Source organism: Protopterus annectens, chromosome 3.part1 (genome assembly GCF_019279795.1).
Source record: "Protopterus annectens isolate FY-2018-M chromosome 3.part1, PAN1.0, whole genome shotgun sequence".
NCBI classification, from domain to species: domain Eukaryota; kingdom Metazoa; phylum Chordata; order Ceratodontiformes; family Protopteridae; genus Protopterus; species Protopterus annectens.
Genome location: NC_056732.1, coordinates 805,359,012 through 805,382,330, shown reverse-complemented (window position 1 = coordinate 805,382,330; position 23,319 = coordinate 805,359,012). Strand labels below are relative to the sequence as shown.

General features: G+C 34.7%; 1 protein-coding gene across 1 annotated transcript in view; it reads right to left on the bottom strand.

Annotated features, from left to right (window-relative positions):
• LOC122797723 (1,25-dihydroxyvitamin D(3) 24-hydroxylase, mitochondrial-like) overlaps nt 1-23,319 on the bottom strand; it is a 199,638-nt gene that overhangs the window by 68,478 nt on the left and 107,841 nt on the right. The window contains exon 12 of the mRNA XM_044066253.1: nt 11,974-12,171. Within this exon, the coding sequence (XP_043922188.1) occupies nt 11,974-12,171 (198 nt within the window). The remainder of the gene's footprint in view (nt 1-11,973; nt 12,172-23,319) is intronic.

Sequence of the window (23,319 nt, the reverse complement as noted above, 5' to 3'; positions counted from 1 at the left end):
GTGACCACAGTGTTTAATGTGATATTTCACACCAGAATAAATGATCATGTTCCAAAACTTGCATTGCCATTTCACTACATAATGTGATCAAGAAGTACATACACAATTAGAGTTTTCATGTCATTTTACAAACTTGGCACTTCTGTGACAAATATTAAAGTTACTTATTTACTAGTTGACAACTTTGATACATGAAAAAATGCATTTTCTCTTTGTATTCCTTGGCTGCAGTTACATTTTAAAGTCTAGGTAATTTGCTATGAAGGTGTAATTATAGTATAAAATCAGTGATACCCTCTCTCCAGGATGCCACAATCTATCACCCAGTTTTACAGTTACTGTAGGAGGAAGGTGTTATTTATAAAAAATGAATCTTTAGCAAGTGTTAGTGGACATGTAATCAACTTCCTTGTGTCACTACACATTATTATTGCAACAGATTACTGCTAATTACAGTATATTTATTTGTGTTTTTGTGCTCAGTAATCAATAATAGCAAATTAGATTAAAGTCTTATATGAACATACAAGAAGAGTGTGAAAAAAGTTTTTACTTATGCATTCAATATAATTCAACTACTTCCAAATGTTACTTTGTAAATCATGAAAAAGCACAAAAAGAACTTAAAAAGAAAAATGACTAGCTAATGGAACAGAGAGAGAGAGAGACAGAGACAGAGACAGAGAGAGATTAGGAACATAAATATGGGATATGGTCCAAATCATTTCATTTTAGTGCATATGCTTGAATTGAGACTATGGCAGGTATTCATAGCCAGTTTTACAAATGCATTAAGGCTTTTGGCGGAGAGTGCACAAATGAGTACAGCCAAGCTACTATTCATACAGGCCATTTATACCAATGTGCAGTGACATCAAATTTACTTATGCAAATGAGCAAATAATGAGATGGAAATAAGGAGAGATGGAAATTTTCATATGCTAATGACATTTGTTTTACACCATTTGCAATTCATAGTCAATTTTCCCACTTTTCCAAGCTGTTTGCAGATGTGCTATAAAAACAGAAGCATTTCCAAATCTATCAGAGTCTTAACTGATGAAAATGCTCTCAGTTGTGGTGAGCTTTATTATTTCTATGTATGAATTGCTTGTGTTGGGGGGGGGGGCAAAACTGCTTGCATCCAGTGGTGCTTGCCTGCCAAGAAGATAAAAATTTAAGCAAAGCATTACTCATTATAAATTTGATAAGGAAATCCTTGATAGGTTTCAGAAGGCAGGGACATTATAAGGATCTTAGCGGGCATGTTTGTTAGCCATACAGACACTGGAGGAATGTGTGGACTTCATATTCCTATGGACACCAAATTATTTATAGCCCTCATTCACTTGCTATGTTGACCTTCCAGAGACAGACTTGGGGACATGTTGGGTATCTCACAGATTTCTTCCTTGAAGATACTGAAACAGTTCCTGGATGTATTCTTGGCAGTTATGGATCAGTATACCTATTTCCCAGTGTCATCTCAGGACCAAGCCAAGACTGTGCATGCCTTCTATGGGCTGGCACATTTCCCTGAGGCAATCAGTGTGATAGAGGCACCCATGTTACAATTAGGGCCCATCCTGGTCCCCAGCGAGAATGGTACCACAAAAGGAAAGGTTACCATTCCATCAATTGCCAGGTAGTGTGTGTGCATGGGGGTGCATCACCAAAATCTCTTCTCAGCATCTTGATAGTGTACATGATTCTCATATCTGGCACACAAGCTCAGTCTACAACTTCTTTCTGCATGGTAGGATGCCCAGTGGTCATCTTGTTGGTACGGTGATTTTTTTTGTTTAATTTTATTTTAAGTAGTTGTTCATGTTAAGCTTTATTACAGTATAGTAATCTTTATTTTCCTATCTTGCCCCCCTTCTCTTCTTCCTTTTTTAAAGGAGGTGTCTGGATATTCACATTACTCCATAGAGACCTCCTCCTGGAGCTGCAGAGCAGACATGTAACACATTCCTGTCCCAGACACATATTGTGATTGAAAGGGTGTTTGGCCTCCAGAAGATCCATTTCAGGTGTCTGAATGAGTATGGGGGTGCCCTTCAGTATGACCCAGCTATTGCACGCAGGATGTTTATTGCCTGTTGCATTCTGCATAACATGATCATACAGCAGTCTGGTGGTGAAGTGACCTATGCTGTCAATATAGCTCCCAGTTGTAGTCCCACTTTGACTAATGATGACAAGTCAGCAGCAGTAGCAAGGAAACCCATGCAGCAGGCTCATGCATGGCATGCAGCTACACAGGTTAAAAGGTAGAATCTAGCCCAGAATGATAGACCAGAACATTCTATTTAGTGTTTCCTTTTTTTTGTTAAACACATAAGAGTATAACTGATGCTTTCAGTTATATTTATGGGCTATGCTGTGTGGTGTATGGTATGTGTGACTCTTCATCTGGCATTCTCTTTTATGTTAAAATAGTTTCAGATTACTACCAGTTTGCCTGACTGCTCACTGCTTTTTGTTCAGTGATACTGAAAGGGACCCGATCGATACATAAATCAACAGTTGTACCTGCTGTACTGAATAACTTTTGCTTCAATTATTTATACACTATTCAGTAGAAAACAATACTGGCAGCACTGAAATATTCAGTTATATATGCCATTTCTGCTTACTGAATTCTGTTGTACTGCACATCATTTTTGTTTTTTAGTGTCATACAAAGTTCTGACTTCAGAAATTATCATCATTTGTGTAGTAAGGAGGATGTAGTGGCAACAAGTAAGCTTGCATGTCAGGATGCTTATCTTAATATGTAATTTCCTTATGCTGTATTGGATGTGAAAATGATTGCTCCTTACTTTTGTTTTTTTATGTGACTGCCACCAGAAGCAAGGTTAACCCATGTATCACTGTTTTTTATACAGTGCTCATTCATGTACTTAATAAATGTACACAGATTTCCTTCTTCCCTGCAATTCAATTCCAGGTAAACAAAAAGTTCTGCAAATGATTCATATTCAGGGTGTGGTGTAACTAATAGCTGTAAAGGGAATAACTGAATATGTATCCAACCACACCCCCACTCCCAACAAATCATCATTGCAACTAAACAGAAAGATTTGTCAATTAATGTAATTTACAATAGCACTGGAACAAATGAGTCCTACACATTTCCTATTGATAGGCCTGGTGATGGTACAACAACACATCTCTCATTGATAGTCCTGGTGATGGTGTAACTGATTTGGAGGATGGGCTACCATGAGAACTGTAAAGTGAGTTAATCCAATTGTGTTGTCTATTGTTTGAAGGTGATCCTTCTGTCACTGACCTGGCACTTGCTGCATGACCTTGACTTAGAACGTGAGGCTATCCAAGGTGTAGATAACCACTGACATGGCCCATGTGAAAAATGCTGATTGTGAACTGTGTGTACTGACATTACTTTCTTGAGAATCAGTGGTAGCATCATGTGATCTTCCCCATGTGTCTGCACAGTACTCTGTCCACTGCCCCTTGTAAGACTGAGTTAAGTTTGACTATGTTATGTCATAACTAATGTACGAATGGAGGCTGTAACTGATGTTTGGTGTGCCACAATACTATGCATCAGTGATGCCACTGTTTTATCCCTGCTCTATACCATTTTAGTGCAGAAAATCATCATGCATACCCTGTATAATTTGACCATTTCTAGCTGACTGCATGTTGCAGTGGTCTGAGCCCTAGCAATGTTACATCACTTTCTTGTCTTGTTGGGTAACCAATACTTTGCATGTTTTCTGAGGAAGTTAAACATAATTGTAGTGTCTGGCATCTTTTTGTGTTGGTTTGACTGTGGACAATGTGGCCTCAGAACGTCTGCCATCATCCTCAGAGAGTTCTTCTCTTTGTGGAGAAAATGGTGTAAACGTGCAGGGCTGTTCTTGCTATACAAGCATGGGTGGAATGTCAGCTTGTGTTTGACTTTGTGATGCACTGTCACTTTCTGTAGAGTTAATAACATGTTGTGAGGTGAGAGAACCTGACATTAAACTTGGTGACTGCCTCCCACTTCCCTCATGCTGCGACATAAAATAACTACATAATCATCTTCATAATCAGCAGCAGCAACATCCATTCTACTACTGACAGCATTCAAAGGCATTGGTATAGTTGAACTTTTTGTTTCTGATGAGTTTGTAAAAGAAATCATTACAAAGCAAGACTAATAACACAGCAGCATATAGTATAGCATGCTTACACGGGGTGAATGGGACACATACAATGCACGCTGCCTTCATTTTCATTATTCGCTGATGTATGCGGCTCATCTATTCTGACATCTTTAATTACACCATTCTTTGTTACCATTCGGTTTTTACTAGAAAGGGTGTACATTTTAAAGCAGCCTTCAGGAGCTGACGAACGTGAATGCAACTGCTGCAACTTCAGTTTAAAGGAACAGTGTCCATACCACCCCTAATTATTCCATTGGCAACATCTTTTATATCATATCATCCCAAATATGGACAGAAGGTATTCATAAGCTAGTGTTAATAAGATTTGGAGTCCCACCACTGGTCCTGAAAATTGCATTCTGCCTGGCCTTGCTTCTAGCATGCACTACCATATTATTTGCCCATTTCTTGCACTGTGCCAGTGATGTTTTTCTACCTCCAACTGCATTGATTTCAACAACTATTTGATTCCAGATTTCAAGAACTATTAGATTCCAGGCTTCGTTCCTCTCAACTTGTCTGGGCTCCCCTTTACCAAAGAGAAGTCTCCCATATGTCCTAAGTCTTGCTACAAGTACATGATTTTCCTCATGGCTAAAGTTATCATGTCTGTGACTTAATCCCTTATTCTCCATCAGCACTACACAGAAGAAAAAAAGGGGGTAGGGGGCTACAGTCAGATACTTGTCACAACACTGTTTGGATGACTTCCGTTGTTAAAGTTGAAATCACCGGACTGCTTTTCCTGCCACCCACAGAAAAGTATTATCTGAATAAATAAACAAACAGCAATGTTATCTAAATTGCACAACTACAGTTTATTCAGGAATTACAGTACTTACTCAAAACCAAACCTGAACTACTATCTGCCATTGTCATGTATTCTACCTCTCACTGTAAGTAGCACAACATCACATTTGGCACAAATCTATTCCTGTCCTTTGCTCACTGAACTTTCTCAAGTACAATAAGCATTTTTCCCATGTATGCATAATCACTATGCTACCTTCCTTAAAGATCATTTACTAAAATGAAAATACTGCACATGTGAGGCAACTTCAACAAATTGACCAAAATTACCAGTTATGCAATGGTATTAATACATGCAAACTGCATATCATAATGCATTGCAGGTGAGGTTTAAATCAATATTATAGTAACTGTTAAAGTATCTCTTACTAAATAATAATTATTTTATGTTTTCCATACTTTGAGATGCCTATGGATACTAAGACATTTGCAATCTATCTCTACTACTTGTGATTTATTATGGCAATGCTCAACCAAATGGCATAAATTTAGGTCAATTTACACGTTATAGAAATTAGGCTAATTTATATGAATGACTATGAATCATAGTGTTATGCAAATGTGCCCAGAGGTATGTTGATGTATTTCAACATCTTGCCGATTGTGAACACATGTCCCACAGTACATGAATATATATCAAAGAGACCTGGATGCAGTGTGGACATTTTTGAACTCTGCAGCACTCAGCAACAATGCAAAGCTGTCCTTAGAGGCACATGGATTGCCCTAAACTAGCCAAAATGGATATATAGATGTAAAATTCAAAATGGAGTTATCTAAATGTCAGGTTGAAAGTAATCTGAAGGTTAATCCCTGACCATCCAACAGTGTGTGTCATACCCTAACAAGTGACATGTATCTTAAAGTCATAACTATCATTTTTTACATTATTATTAGCATTTATTTTCCCAGCTTAATAAAAAAAAGTCCTACTTCATTGCATGACACATACTGCTGTTAGTGTAAAAAATACTTTTATCAGTAAGCATTAAAATGACAGTTATTATCCATACATTTAAAATTAATTTATGGCACATTGAAAGGAAAGGTAAGTGTTTTTCTTTAAGAAAAGTCACTATCTGACAAAGCAGTTTTGGTTGCACCAAACTTGCTAATAGTATCAAAACCTAATCTAATGAGCATGCTAGCAAAAAAGGTTTGGTCAAGGTGATGTACACCCAACAAGGAGTGGTTCTTATCCTGCTTAATACACCCATCTCCATACTTTCCTCATTCTGGTTCTGGTTACTCAAATGATGGTAGCATCTGAGAAGGCACTCCTAGTTGGTCTGACAAAGAGACCTTAATTATGCTCTAACTTTTGCATGACTTGTACCTGGAGAAGATCCAGGCATGCAAGCATCACAGTATGTGGAAAAAATATCAATATCTGGCAGGAATGTGGTGATCACCTGTTAAAAAATGCAAAACCCCAGTAGTACACATGTATGGCAAAAGTGCAAGGCCAAAAGACTAAAAGCAAAAAAAAAAAAACAAAAACTGCCAACACAATTAACAGTGAATATATTTTAATCCAACAATTAACACCAGTACAGGAGAAATTGCATACCAGTTTTGTCAAAAGTCTTCCTCAGTGCAAAATACAAAAAAAAAATCAAACGTGTAATGCACCCTGCACAGTAACAAAATATATAAGAAAAATCTGACCCACACACACCCCTTCCCAAAGTGCCAATCAGATTACATAATTTAGCCTAGGGGAAAATAACTTCCCTAATTTAATAATCCAAAAATGTTCTTTGTATCTGTTGTATATGATATTAGATGTTTTCTTAATTGTGTTTCTGTAGGGGTTATTTATCTAGCTGAGGGTCATTGTTCTGTTTTTATCTTTGTCCAACATTTAGACAGTTTAAGTTGCTTATTCCTAACCCTTAAGTAATATTTATAATAAAAGAATGTCTAATGCTTTATATAAAAATGTTTTACAGCATCCTTCAGCTATATTTAGGTTTACTGCTATTGATCCATTTGTATTAAGAGACATAATAAGATGCATTGGCATGATATTTTAAATCAAAAAGAATGTTTTTGGATTATTAAATTAGGGGCATTATTTTCCCCTGGGTTAAATTATGTAATCTGATTGGCAGTGGGATAAGGGGGCCGTGTCACATTTTTCTTATATATTTTGTGATTGTGTGACGTTCTTCACACATTTGATTTTTTGTATTTTGCAATGAAGAAGGCTTTTGCCGAAACCAGTATGCAAGTTCACCTGTACTAGTGTTAATTGTTGGATTAAAACAGTCTATTATATTTACTGTTGATTGTACTGGCCATTTTTTTTTTTTTTACCACCTGTTAACCATGACAGGATTAACCCATTCCAGTCAGCAGTGCTATCACAGGTTTGATGATTTGCCGAAACAAAGTGCTCTCCTGTCTGCAAAGTGGGTTGACCAGTTTATGGTGAGAAGGCCAGAGTTTTATAGTAAGTAAAATTATTTCCTTAATTCATATATACCTATATACAGGGTTTACTATCATTTTACTGAATCACATGCGGTCAACTCCAACTTGCACAATGTCCAAAAAACAAACAATAAAAATGGTGAACACCAATATTTCTGACTGACAAATCTCGACCCCCTTCTCAACCCATGTTAATGCTTGCTCCTAGGTCCAGAGTGTTAGGGAATTTTGAATTCAGTATTTATTTTGGGTATACCGGAATTCGTCATTATGACTTTTCACGAAAGTGAGTCGGTAATACAATGACTTGATCAAGTGTGATTAAGTAAAATGATAGTAAACCTATATATCGATATATAAAAGGTGGTTAAAAATTGCATAACTGCATGTACTTGCATACTCTGATATCTGCACCTGAAAATATTTAGTTGTACTGATATTATGAAATGCATAAAAATGAGTAGCATATTTGTAATCAGACATCCACCTTTTCAGGAAAGAAGAGTATTAGTACTGTACTAACAGGTTACAGTAATAAACAGAAATATCAGTTAAGTATATTAAAATAATAATCTGTACAAATAATTATGTAAACCTTTTACTACTGTTCAAATATCAGTAATGCTGACTGTATATAATAAAGTTATGAAATAACAGTTGCAGTTGCAGTTTCAGATTCATAATTCTTTACTACTGCAGAGAAAAATTGTAATAGATAAATGTTACAGGATGCCAGTTTTGTGACAGATACATAAACATAACTGAAAACGATTGCTTATTTACAACAACTTGCTGCTTGCTCATAAGTATTTCTAGTGGTTTGGGGAAGGGGTCTATATTATAACAGTGAATGCTTAAAATAGTGAACGCTGTATAATCGACCAAAAAAAATGAAAACACAAAATTCTGAACAAACAAGAATAGTGATCGCTGGTCCACAAAACATAAACAAAAAACAAAAAAAAATAACACAAAATAAAGTGGGGAGCTTTGTCAACTCACACCCCCGATGTGGGGTGCTGTGCCCCCTCACACCCCCTACTTAAATATGCCAACTCCGAGATCGCACCACAGTGGAGGAATTGTAAAGGTCCCAAAAATGGTCCAGTGATTTTTTTCCATTCCATGTCTTCGGGATTTTGCTGTTTCGACAGTTAGCTGTCGATTAAACAGCATTCGCTATATTAAGTGGGCTCTTACTTAATAGGGAACTGGGGAAGGGGAGTGGGGGTTAGTTAGCTAAGGTAATGACCAGCACAGAAGTTTCCAGAGAACATGCTGTTTTACTTCAGTATTACTATAAATCAGACATACTTCCTTGAATTGATACATTTCAGCCTTTGCACTTCAGCTATACCAGAGGAAAAGTGTTGTGCATTTTTAAAACAAAACTCAAAACTCATTTCATATGTCCGTGCTATCCTCCAGAATTCAATGGAATATTAGTAAAGTGCTGTAATAACTCATGCACTAAAAACTGTTAAATGGAAAATAAAAAGAAAAGAATAAATGTTTACAGAGAATCCATCCATCCACAACCCCTTTTTCCAATTTTTGTTCATGGGGTCGGGGTGTCACTTCAAGACATATTTATGTCTATATGTGAAATGCATTCAAATATAAATTAACAAGATTGTCCTTCTCTCATTTACTGTTAGCTTAGGAAGAAATCTGGGTCTATATTATAACATTGAATTTTATAAAGTTCGAATGTACAGCAAAGGTGCAGGACACTGAATTCTTTCCCAGAGAAAGAATTTGGTGGGCCGTTGTTGTGGCCTCGCTGTTTTCAGTGTTTGATATGTTGGAGAGTTACAGGTCGGGTTCAGGTAAGAGTGCGATTGTGTGTAGGTTAGGGTTAGGGGCAGGTTAGGTGAGTTAGGGTTAGGGTGCGGGTGAGGTGAGTGTGCAATAGTGATGGACCTTAGGGTTAGGGTTGGGTTAAGGTAAGTGGATAGCTAGTAATGTATGTAAAGTTTAGTTTAGGTGTAAGATTTTAAGTGTATGTGTGTGGATTGTTGTTTTTTGTGTATATTTGTGTTGTGTGTATGTTTCTCGGAATAGCACTTTTTTTTCCCTAGGAAAAAAATTGCTAGTCTGACTGTTCGATGTTTGCGGATTTCGATGTTTAGGGTTCTATATTATAACATTCGATCTTGTAGATTTCGATGTTATAATATAGACCCAAGAAATCCAGTATGATCCCCAACAAAAAAATGAAATGGATGCATTGCCTGGTTGAGTCTTCTGGCAAGTATAAGAAATGCCTAAAATATATTTCTTTTATAACAGTGCATATTACAGATTATTATACAACAGTAGTGGTGGCAGTACAACCAATAAAGTCATGCTTTTCAAATTGATTTCTGTACCCCTCCTGTAGACAATGTAGTTATAGCTCCTCAGTTGAAATAAGTACAACTGAAGACTTAACAGATCAAGAGAAATATTTCATAATCTGATTTGTTCACTTGATTAACTGCAATAATTACTCATTTCTTTTCTTGGTTTGTCTTTGGCTATTGTATACTCTTTATTGATAGTACATAATTTAAACACACAACCCTTCAAAAAGACAAAAGCTCTTGTCATTTCAATTCATCACAAGTATGCATAAGAACTACTCTTACATTCATCCCATGTACAGAGACACATCCCAAATCAGTACCCTAAATTAAGCATAAGCATTTCCCATACACAAGTTTTATTTCAATAAAGATCTTTTACTGCAGCATTTCAATATTGTGTTGTTAAACTGCATTAAAATACTACTGTGTAGATTTTGTGTTTTGTCTCACCCCCACCCTTTAGTTTTATTTAGTTATTTATTTATTTATTTATTTATTTATTTATTCATTAATTTTTGGTTATACATTTCTTTACCTTGTTTTGTTTTGCTTGTCTCCCATTTTGTATTTTTCTATACAGGTTCAAATCATTTCTTTATCTTGTTTTGTTTTTCTTGTCTCCCATTTTTTTAATTTTTCTATACAGATTCACATTCCTTAGGAATAGATCAGGGATGTAACTTCCAGGCTAGGGACAGAGCACCCTCTACCCATCTGGGTACGTCCTTGCAGGGTTGGATTTGAGGTGTCAGTCCTGCAGGCACTCTGTCATGTGTTAGCCTGGCAAGTTTCACAGAAAGGAGGCTTTGGAGTTTGATTGAAGACATACTGGTAAAGGTAGTGGACAGGAGATTTCAGCCAAACAAAGCTTCTTGTCAGTGTGTAGAAGACTGCTGACCACCGCACCAACACATTCCCAAACTCCCTCAACATCAGGGTCCTCCACTGCAACACCACCTGGCAGTGGATATGTCTGAGGCTCTTTGGACTGGGATTGCAGCTGGCACTTCCTCAGCCCTTCTTCCCTTATCTTTTCTATTTCACTCCCTTGAAAAAATGGGGGGGTCTATCCCCATCAAAATCATATTGCCCATCCTCTCCCATATCCTCCAGCACAAATCCTCTTGATGTTTGCCTTGTATGTTCACCTGTCTGTTTTGTCTCCCCTTTTTCCAATTTGTCCTGTCATCCCCCATTCTATTCTTTAATGAAATCATGAGGGTGCCCACAGTAGGATAACCATGGATAAAAAAGTTGTAATCCCTTTTCTTAATATATAAAAGATATGCTCTTAGCTGCTACTCAGTCTTGAACTTTTCTAAAATGCTTTGAATGTGATTGTACTTAGACAAACTAGTCCACAATATGTCAAAGTAATTTGCAATTTGAAAAAGGGCAAATGTTATACTCTGTTTGCACATGACTGTTATGTACTTGTGAAGTCCCAGACTCTGAATACTGGCCTATATTTTAAAACCGATTCAGGATAAGTATTAATTCAACATGATAAAATTGTTAATATTAGTAGTGGAACGTGAATATAGCTATGTGCGTTTAACATGCTAATTCCTTAAAATGTTTAGCTTCCTGATGATGTAGTCCAAATGTAAATATATCCAGTTACCTAGAGTGTGATGCTTCTCTGTGTGTGTACATGCTGTAGCACAACTACAAAAAGATAGTTAATAATAATTTATCTTAGCAAAATATTGTTATAACATGCAATAGATGAATCAATGATGGTATCTATTACTTTGCATTCATACTGCAATGGTCTAAATAAAATGAAACAGTAAATGACAGCAGTACCTCTGGACATCAGAATATCAAAGTAAAGGTAAGTGTGGTCTCTCATCTTGCTAACTTTTAAGGAGCAGGACTGAATGATTGAGTTGTTCATTTATTCTTATTATTGATAGGAACAATTAATCTATTAATCTATTAATCTACTAACCTATGAGGTTTAGACTTGGTATGCATTTATACTGTTTGAGATTCAATGCTGCTAAAACCTGAGGAAGTGTGTTTTAATACACGTGAAAGCGCTTGTTTTTACTCACATTAAAATCAGTTTATGTTTTATTTCTTTGTGGTGGTCTTTTTACCGTTGTTTTTGGATCTTACTAACTCAGTATGAATGTCTGATATCTTATAAAGAAAATAACTAAAATCAAAATGTATAGTCAGCCTACCCAGCAAAGTGCCAAATGCAGCTGTAACTCTGCTAGACGTCGACCAATGCAAATTCTTTTTCCAAAGCCAAAAGGCAGAAAGGCAAAAGGATTTATTTTGTGTTTTTCCTCTAGCCATCTCTCAGGTTTGAATTTTTTTGCATCAGAAAATATGTCTTCATTCCAGTGCATTGGATGAAAGTTAATCATAATAATAGTCTAGAAAAGAAAGGATAAAAACGTTTAAGAATGACAATACAAAACAAAGCATTTATGCTGAAAATGTCAGTTGATATATATCAGACAGTTATTAATAATCACTGAGTTAATACAAGTTGGAAGTTTTTATTCTGCATAAAGGAATTACGTTTAACACTAAAAAAACATGCATTTTGCTTTCTGCCTGAAGCTCTTATAAGGTAAAATGAATGAAATTTATAGCAAACATATGGTCTAAAAAGCAGATATAAGTGTAGATTGTAACTCAGTTACCATGCTAGCTGATGCAGAGAATCATGTCCTGGTCATCCAGTGCACAGTGTCTCTAAAACAGAAATGTACTGTACTATTCATTTCCATGATGCTCTGACTGCTGCAAATATAATATTCTGCTGAGGAACACATACATATGATAGAGAATATGAATCTGCTCCTTAAGTGTAAAGCCAATAAGACTACGAGTAATGGAGTTCAGTTCCCTGAGATGCACTCTGGGATAAATGTTTTTCATACAAAAGTAATTACAGGTGCAGTTGAAACATGTGTGTCAGCAGTGATTTTTGTTATTAGTCAGTCTCTTTCCTGAGCAGTTAGTATGTATAACTAAGGAGGCTGAGGGGTGAAACCCCCACACAAATCACTGAAAGCACAATTCACTGAAAACTCAATTCACTGAAACACATTTCACTGAAAGTTATATATGATCTTTTCCCCACTGTAGTGCAACCCTGGAGTTAGTGTATATAGTAAGGGGGTGGGGGCATCACACCATCGGGGGGTGGGGGCACCACCCCATCGGGGGTGTAGGGGTGTAGCCCCCCCCCACATATTTTAAATATTTTGAACTATATGCATGGATACTTGCAATTCCAATATATTACTCTTTTCCAAACATAATATATACTTAAAATATGTGGGGGGCTACTCCCCCCACCCTCCTTACTATATATACTAACTCCAGGGTCGCACTACAGTTGGGAAAAGATCATATATAACTTTCAGTGAAATGTGTTTCAGTGAATTGAGTTTTCAGTAAATTGTGCTTTCAGTGATTTGTGTTCAGTCATTTGAGTTTCAGTGAAATGTGCATTTAGTGAAATGTCCTAGACCTGTTTATTCATATACCTTTAATTTTACTTAACATTTTAATTATACTAAGCATATGCTTATATTTATGTGGTGTAGAGTTAAGTGAACAAGGGAGATTTTGGGGTGTCAGTGTCTTATTTCTGCATGCAGTTTTAAAATTAAGATTTTATGTTGTAACTGGGAAATATACATGCATACATAAATACAAATATTTTAAATGCAGGCATTAATGCATTTGTAGCCTGCCAATATACCAAACCACTTGTTAACATAATTAGTGCCAGGCTGTTCTTAAACATATCTAAACTAGAGCTTGCTTTAATTTAATTTGGTAGTCTGTTCCATGCTTCAGCTGCTCTGTCAGAGAACCACTTATTACATTTCTCATCGCTATAGAATCTTCTACATAGGTTGTCTGATGATTCCCTGCTACTTTATGATAACCTCAGATAGTCTGTAAGTGCCCTATTATACATGAATAAGGCATCCTCTTAAAAATCTATATGAGACAGTGTACAAGTTCAGATATTTTAGTCTTTCATAACAATTTAAATTTTTACATCTATGGATGGTCATGGTATATTTCTGCTATACTCTTTCCAGTTTACTCATGCTTGTTTTCTTATAAGGTTTCCATATTGCTATTTAATCTTCATGTTTTTGTCTAACATAACCAGCTTGTTCAATTCACAAGTTTGGGTCTAATATAACTAACAATGACTTCATTGTTTCTGATTTCATAGACTTTATAAATATTTTTATACAACCTATACTTCTATAACTATCATTAACCAACTGGGTGAAATGACTGCAAAACCTCAAATCTGGATCTTCCCATACACCTAAGTCCTTAAATGAATCTACAATTTCAATCACTGTGTGCTACAGTAAATATTCACCTTTCAATATATGCCAACTAAATCTCATTTGCTTAATTTTTGATGTATTTATCAACATATTAATCTCCTGTGCCATATGGTTGATTGTCACATTCCTTTGCAGACATGCCCTATATCTAACCCACGTAATCAGTTTACCAAGTTTTAAATCATCTGCATACAGACTGTAGAACACCACAGATGAAAAATATGACTGTAACCAAGGACTTCAGCTATATAGTTGCTGTATGATACTTGCCATGTCCTATTGTAAGCCATGCAGCTATCCGTCTTATCAAGTGTACATCAGTACCTAATTGTTTTAATTCATTGATCAGTGTTTTGTGTACGACCCTGTCCAATGCTGAAGTTTAGTCTATATGAATTACATTACAGCATTTTTTTCATTCATAATAGTTATTAGATTGTTATAGAATATTATATTACAGGTGGTAATAAATATATTTTGAACACATGCAAGCTGACAGATGATTTTAAGTCCTAATATTTCCATTTCTGACAATACCTTATCCAGTATTACGTTCTATATTATTAACCAGTTCTGATGAAGTCACTGTTTGTTGATGAAAGCGCTGAACTTATTGGATTGTGCATTGGTTTTTATATTTTTTTATTAAAGAGGAGTCCTGACAGCCACTGGGTGAATTATTTTTGGTTATTAGTAATTTGTTTTTGCATCCTGGAACTATTGTTGTTTTATTGACCTTCTATATTATATTCCAAAACATGAAAGTAAACTTAAGGGTCTACATGACTATGAGTTTGTCCTACACACATATCCTTTAAAGACAGGTTTGATAAGTGCATATCTCCATTCTTGAGGAATCTCTCCATATTTATATGACCTAGTATGTAATAGATATAATGGTATTATAAGTTCTTGTTGAAGTGTTCTCAGGTCATTATTACTAATTCCATCTCCTCTCTGGTTTGTTTGGATCGATTTTGCATAGTTCAGTTTCAATATAATTTAAATTGATTTCAGTATCTGAGGTTACCTGGATATCACTAAGACAATTTATCACACCATTAGAATTAATATTATTCCAGTCTGTTTCCTGGGAAATTTAAGTCTCCAGTCACTATGATTCTTCCTTCCTGTGTTTCATGCAAGAAATGTATAAATTATAGGTCATAAGTACTTACTTTGGTGGTCAATGCACTACAACAATCATTATATGTTCCATGGATATCTTTATTGTCACAGGTACAATATCTATAGTATTGGTGTAATCACTGAACATGTAGTAATCATAGGTTTCATAACTACATTTAATCTCTATCATAACACCTCTACCTGACTTTTTGATACAGTAAAGACATTTATACCCTGACAGAACCAGTTTCCAGTCATTGTTCTTTCACCATGTTTCACAAACAATGATAACATCAACCTTGAGAGAACATAGCAAAATTTTCAATAAAAAAACTTTAGTATTAATGCTCCTAGCATTAACAACCATCAGAGATGTATCAAATGTTGCTATTTGTGAACTGTTACATTTTTGACCTGGCAAAAATCCTGGCTTGTGCTTGCCAAATATTGCAAAATATTTGCTGCAAAAAATTTTCTTCTCTGATCTTGACAAGTGCACACCATCCTTGTCTAAACATATGTCCTCCCAAAATTAGACTCAGATGCTCTACATATTTCCATTTCATGAAAATAGGCCATTTTTTCATGTAGTTACTTACCCAAAAATCTTTTCATTCATGGTTAACTGATTCTCTTTCTATAAGTGATTTGTTAAAAATATATCCAAACACTTGTACAAGCTATGTTACCTAAGAGGGCTGTAAGTTCCCAACTTAACAGTAAATGACTCCTTGCTGATGAGATCATTTGTAATATGAATAAAAATAGGTCTGTTCTTCATTACATTAAGGTGCTGTAAAGCCTGTCTCACATCCTCTTTTTTGCTTGTGGCAAGCATAACACTCTCTATCTTCTCTACAAATGTTAAGTATCAGATCCTCTAATAATTGAATCACCAGTTACAAGCATATCTTTTCTTACAAATCTGAAGAATCTTCAACTTCTAATTCAATAATAGCTGACATATAGATTGTTACAAAGGAATAATCTTCATCACCAATTGTCTTATTAATCCCACTGTTTTCATCCTTATTATAGTTGCAAGCATACAGTTCTCATCCAGCTGGCTTTGTACATCCACAGCTCAAATAACATTGTCAACATCTATCTTTCTCCTCTTTTTTCTTGCAGTTGTGTTCTTCAGTCCTTCCACATTCAATTGTGATTTCTTCCCTTTCAGCTTTCCCTTGCCTCTTTTTTCTACCTTCTTTTTTGGAAAAAAAAAAGTATGCCTTTTTATCTAGACTGTAGGTTTTCTGATAGAAAAATGTTATCATTGTCTGTAATCTGTGTCTTACATAACAAAATAATGCCTTTATAGTATGTATTCTCTTTGCTTTATGGACATTTATTAGCTTCTTTTTCTTCCTTCCTTCCATCCTTCCTTTTTTATCTTCTATATGCTTTCATTCCTCAAATTTCTGAATACTTGTATCCAGAATTCTTAAGTTGTCAGTGGTATTATCTTGTTCAATGGGGTTGTGTGATCTCTACAGACAGTAGACACATCCTTTGCTAAAAGTGTTCTGTTTGCTCTTTGCCTAACATTGTTTATCACATCAGTCCACATTCAATTTCTTTCTTCACATATTCATTTATTTTCTTGCTTACCTACGTTTAGCAGTTTTTAATGACAGGCTTTTTTGGAAGGCTACCCTTTAAGGCAATAACAGAGAGTAGCCGAACACATGATTTCTACTTACACACACATCAATCAACAGAAGGCCAGTATAGCCAAAGCTGCTGATTGAGCAGAAGGATGAGTGGAATGCAAAGGTTATGAAGTAATTACTCTGTAAAAGTCCCAGAATGTCATTGGGTCAAATTTTTATATTTTTTTAACATCAGTGATTTTTCAGGTGACCAAAATACTGAAATCTATTCTAAAATATTTCTTTCTTTGATTCCATCTAGAAGATTAGATTACACCAGTGGTAGCTTGGAATTCATATCTTGCATGAGCAAACTTAATTTTGCTTTTATGTTTAGTGTTAGTTCAGCAGGGGCTACTGCCATTGTTTAATCTATAGTTAATGCAGATAAGAATGGTTAATAAATGTGATTGTGTATTCAGGAGATCCTCCAAATGGAATTCTTCACTTCACCAAAGCCTGATATGATTTAAAAATATGTTTATTTCTGATGTCAGGAACATTTCTATAGCCCTGCCTAATGAAAGAATAAAGAACTTATGTGAGTCTAAATGAATTAAGCAGAAATAAAGGAGTTAGGATTAAAAAACCCAACAAGGTTGGGGATGATGTTTAATGAACAGGAACAATTAATTTAATAGAATAGCTCACTTATTGTTGGAATAATGACTTTTATAACTTTGTTGACAGTGTTAATCCTACTAGGCTACTGACCTCTGTTTATTGTCGACTCAAGGGGGTATTCTTACTGCTAGGAGAAATTTGGCCATGACGTCAGAAAACTTCTACTCATTGCTTTGAGTGGGATCCATATTACATGAGCACTTCCTACTTCTATGCCAGGCACAGAAGAAGCCTGGAGAAACAAGGAGGCAAATGGAGAGGGAAGGAAATAATGGAGTGGTGAGATAAACAGGGGAGAAAACAAATATTCTAACCAGAGAATGTATGCAGGATTCTGAGGAGATATTTCAAAGAAATCTGTTTGATACAGATGAGTCACAAATGATGGATACATAAATAATTACAACCTTCCACTTCAGATGATTGCTGGAAGATTTACTTAAAGAAATGCTGAAGGAGATGTTTCCTGAGGTGATATTATGGAGAAAACACTAAAGGAGGATGCAGAGAAAATTCTGAAGAAAAGTGTTGAGATGGAAAAGAAAACACGTGCAAAGAAAGTCAAAGAAGGCAAAAAAGGAGTTACAGAAAAGAAGGCAGAAGAAAATGAGAAAACAGAAGTACACGATATGAATTCAAAATAAAGAAGACAAAAAAAATGAACAAGTATGAAGTGCTGGACAATTTATTAGCTCCTTTGGGTGTAAAAGCAGATGAGGTAAGAGAATGTATTCTTATTAACAAAGAGAAAATTTGTGTAATTATACCATAGGCCTTTTTTCAATAGAATTTTTCTGTGAGAATATAAAAAAGGAAGACCTTAACCCATGGAATAGTTATGTGATAAAAGCATTTAACAGGGAAATAAAAAAGAATATTCATGTACAATTTCAAACAGAGGTGGAAAGAAAGACTTTGAAAAGGCACCTGAAAACTTTATGTAAAAAAGTGCTGGACATTGCAAAAGTTTGTGACAAAAGGGGTTTATAGAGCTGATGGGATTGTAATATTGCATTAAAATAGAAGAAAAAATACTGGGCACAACCCAAAATATAGTTTTTTTTGTATGTTTGTTTAAGAAAATATTATGTTTGTGGGGAATTGGACATGATGCAAAAAATGTGAATTTACAAGTTACAAATGTAACAAAACTGGACATTTCTGGATGGATTGCAAAAATAAAAATATGAGTAAAGAAAAATAAAAAAAAAAGAAGAAAATGAATAAACAGAAGAATTTTGAGAACTAGTAGAAATAGAAGAAAAAATTAGCTGAGAAAAATATAATAAAGAGGTCATAGAAGAACGTTTTGAAATAGGTAATGAAGAAAACATAAATTGGAAGGTAGTAATAAATATATTGGTAATAGGGTAAAAGACAGAAAATGAAAATTAAAAGGGATAAGTACAATGAAAAAAGAAATTAAATGGATGAAAAAGAAAATCTATAGGTAAAGATTGCGGGTTGGTAAAATGGTTAAGGTGTTTGACTCAAGCTTACAACATACAGTGTTTGATTCCCACTTTGGGAGAGAAATTGACTAGGCTTCAAATGGCCTGTTAAGAATGTCAGCTTAGCAATTAGCTATGAGCTTATGGATCCAAGAAAAAGGGAAAATAAAAATGATAAAGTGCTTTCTATAAATGTGAATAGTATAAAGAATATAGTAATAAAAATTTTGGAGTGATGTGATGCAGATATAATTATATTAGAATAAACAGGATTTTTAACAAATGAAGAAAGATTACAAATGGGTCTATATTATATTATTGAAAGCCGACAATATCAAAGCTGATATTGTCGACATGAGAATAGCGAAAGCGCACAACATTGAACATGTAAATGGAAATCTCCGTAAGGGGGATTTCCATTTACTCCAATGTAGTGCGGTCTCGGAGTTGGTATATTTAAGTAGCGAGAGGTGTGGGGGGTGCAGGGGGTCTTTCCCCCTGCTTAAACCCATTAGGGTACTTTTTTATTTTTGGTTTTTTTTTGTTTGTTTTTATAAGTTTGATGTTTGAAGACATCAACCATATGGTGTAGACCATATGGTGTTCACTGTTTTCAGCCATTGATCTTATAATATAGACCCTTACAAACAGAGAAACTGTGAGGAAAAAAGATAATTTGGAATTTAGGAAATAAAAAGTGTTCTGGAATAGCTGTATTCTGTAAAAATACAGTAAATATATTAACTTTATATTTATAACTTTATATGCAACTTTAGCAAAAATGGGAATATTAATTATTGTAGATTTAAAATTGAAAGAAAAAGTATATATATGTATATATATATATATATATATATATATATATATATATATATATATATATGTATAGGGTCTACATTATAACATCGAAGTTACAGAACTTCAAATGTTCTAATATCGACCCCTAGTAACCGAAAACTGATAGCACCAAAAACTCAGAACAGTGAATGTTTTCCTAGGGAAAAAAATTTGCTGTTCCAAAACACATACGCACAACACAAGCACACCAAACAAACAGCAATCCACACACATACACCTAAAATCTTACATCTAACCCTACACAAAACTGTACATACACCACTATCTACCCACTTACCTTAACCCAAACCCTAACCCTAAGGTCCGTCACTATTGCACACACAGCTCACCTGCACCCTAACCCTAACACACCTACCCCGCCCTCATGTCCATACATTTGCACACTTACCTGACCCATGCCCTAAACCTAACCCGCCCTAACCCTCACATCTACACAATCACACACTTACCTGAACCTGACCTGTAACTTTCCACCACAGTGCTGAAAATAACAAAGCAACAGGAACGGACAACTGAATTCTTTCCCAAGGAAAGAATTTGGTTTTCTGAAACGTTGCTATTTTCAGCTTTCGCTTATTTGGGTTCGATATTAGAGCATTCAAAGTTCTGAAACTTTGATTTTCTAATATAGACCCATATATATATATATATATATATATATATATATATATATATATATATATGTATATACATATATATATATATATATATATATATATATAATTATACTAATTATAAAGAAAGGGAAAACTTATTTCATCAGATTTTTGACTGCATAGTGATAAATATGAATATTATAATAACAGGATATGTTCATTGTGTAATGGCTTTCAGTTAAAGTGTTTTAAGTTTGAGATGAAAGTTTCCTTGTGGAAGCTGGTGAGTTTTCCAGCTTATTTGTATAACTCTTGTTTTAATTTGATGGTGCAGCTTCTAATTATAAAAGTAGATAGCTCTTCACTAAGGATATCAGGGAGGAAGCTGCTATTGATGTTACTGTGTAATGAGTTTGTCAGATTGCAGACAATGGTGGATTTTCTGTAACTATTTTTGTTATATTGAGTAAGGTGGTGATAACTTGGGTGAGGCCATACAACTTTAATGCATTATTTAAAGAACTGTCATTATGTTATAGCCAGAAAAATTGAGGTTTCCATATATAATGGCTTCATATGAGATGTTACTTGTAACCCAGTAGAATTTCTCTGCAATTTCAACAGTATTGCCGGGTGGTATGTCTATATATATATATATATATATATATATATATATATATATATATATATATATATAATTTCAGAATCCCGAGATTATATAGCCGAAAGCTTGAAATACAGAAACACCAGAAGTGCGAATTTCAAAATCTCGATGTTCGGAGATGTTGAAGTAGTGCTTCTGGTATTGCAGTTTGTGAATGGATAGGTGGCAGTTCAGTTAAGTATCTATGTGTAAGTGTGTTGGTTAGGGGCTTTAGTGTGTGTCAGTGTGTGTTGTGATTCTTATTGTGTGTGAGGGCAATGTAGGTGTGTGGTGGTGTTTTTGTGTGTGTCTGTGTAGCTCAACCTTGGACTTAGTATATTTAATTAGGGGGTGTGGGGAGTGCCGGGGGGCCTGCCCCCCTTTTTGTATGTAGTGCAGCTTTGAGTGTTTGTGTGTTGGGGAAGGTGTGTGTATGTTTATGTTTGTGGTGTATGGTTAGTGTAGTGTTCGCGATTTTACAATTCACACTTCTGGGGTTTCGGGATTGTAAGGTTTTGGTTTTATGATCTCGAAATTCTGAATTTCGATACTGCAGGATTTTGGTATTATAAAGTGAACCCATACACACATATGGGTTCCCTTCAGAATATCAAAATCCTGAAATCTTGAAATTGATATGGTTGAGACCATAAGACCGAAGTTTCAGAATTTTGAAATTCTGAATGGAGATCTGTGTATAGCACAAAATGTGAGATTTCCATTTTCCTCACTGTAGTGTGATCGCGGAGTTGGTATATTTAAGTAGCGGGAGTGTGGGATGCAGGGGACTTGCTCCCCCTGCAGAAATGTTTAAATTGTTTTTTGGGGGTGGTATTTATTTCAGAATTTTGCTATTCCAAAACATCGAGCATATGGTCTCGATCATATGACATTTGATGTTTCATAATTTCAAGATTTTGAAGTGAATCCATGTATATATATATATATATATATATATATATATATATATATATAAATATATGTATATTATATATATATATATATATATATATATATATATATATATATATATATATATATATATATATATATATATATATATGTATTTTATATATATATAAACACACACACACACACATATATATATATATATATATATATATATATATATATATATATATATTTATATATACATATATATATATATATATATATATATATGTATATATATGTACATATATATATACATATATATATATATATAAAGTGCACGCATATATATTCCTATAATACATATAGATTTGGGTTTGCTTAGTTTTAGAGAAAAGATGAAAATTTCAGCCTTGTTTGGTACAGGTATGTGAAAGTCAAAAGGGTTATACACAAGTTGTTTCTGTAGATAATGGTCATTTTGCCCCCTTTGTTCTTTGGTCTATTTAATTTTAGAATGCTGTTGCCTGAAGGAAGAAAGGAATTCTTCATTTTCACCACCTATTTCAGCTATGTTTCTGTAGCTGTAATTATGTTGAATTAATGTTGGACTATCAATGCATGGATTTCTGTAATTTTGATGCATAATATATTGTGTTGCACAGGTTAATATTGCAGAGGTGTAACTCTGAAGAACTAGTTGCTTTTTTGGGGGTTGTTGTAGTTTTAGGGTGGGTGTATAGTAGCTTAGTGATGGTATTGCTGGACCTGGGTTTAGGTGTATATTACCAAAGAGAAATAAAAGGTAACTGGATAAAAGGTACTGGAGAAAAAGCTTTTGTTAAATGTTGAGCTATGGGTTGAATTTGCTAAGAGATATGTCTATAGTAGATTGTTTTATACAGATGGAAAACAGTAAGGTTGACTAAGATAGCAGCTATACAGAAATTGCAATGCAAGTTATTTTTGTTCTCTGTTATCGTGCTTAAATAGGTTAAATACATAGAAGCATGTTGAAGGTGAGTGAAATATTGGTATGTAATGTATCAATAAAAGTGGCAGTTGTAAGATGAGATAGAAGTAAATGACATTTTAGGAAGAAGAAGAGGATTAGTATATGTAGAACTCTATCTAGCAGTAGTGGCTGCATGAATTATTCAAGACAGAAACATTACTTAAATGAAAGTAGGAAGTGGTTTTGAGAGAGGACAGTGAAACTGTTGAACAGCAGGTATAAGAAGTTGCAGACAGGAAGGTTTACATAAAAAAGTAGCAGCTGTTGTTATAGGGAGAGAGAAAATACAGTGTTATAATGTAGCTATAGAAACCCTTAACTGTAAATAAAACAT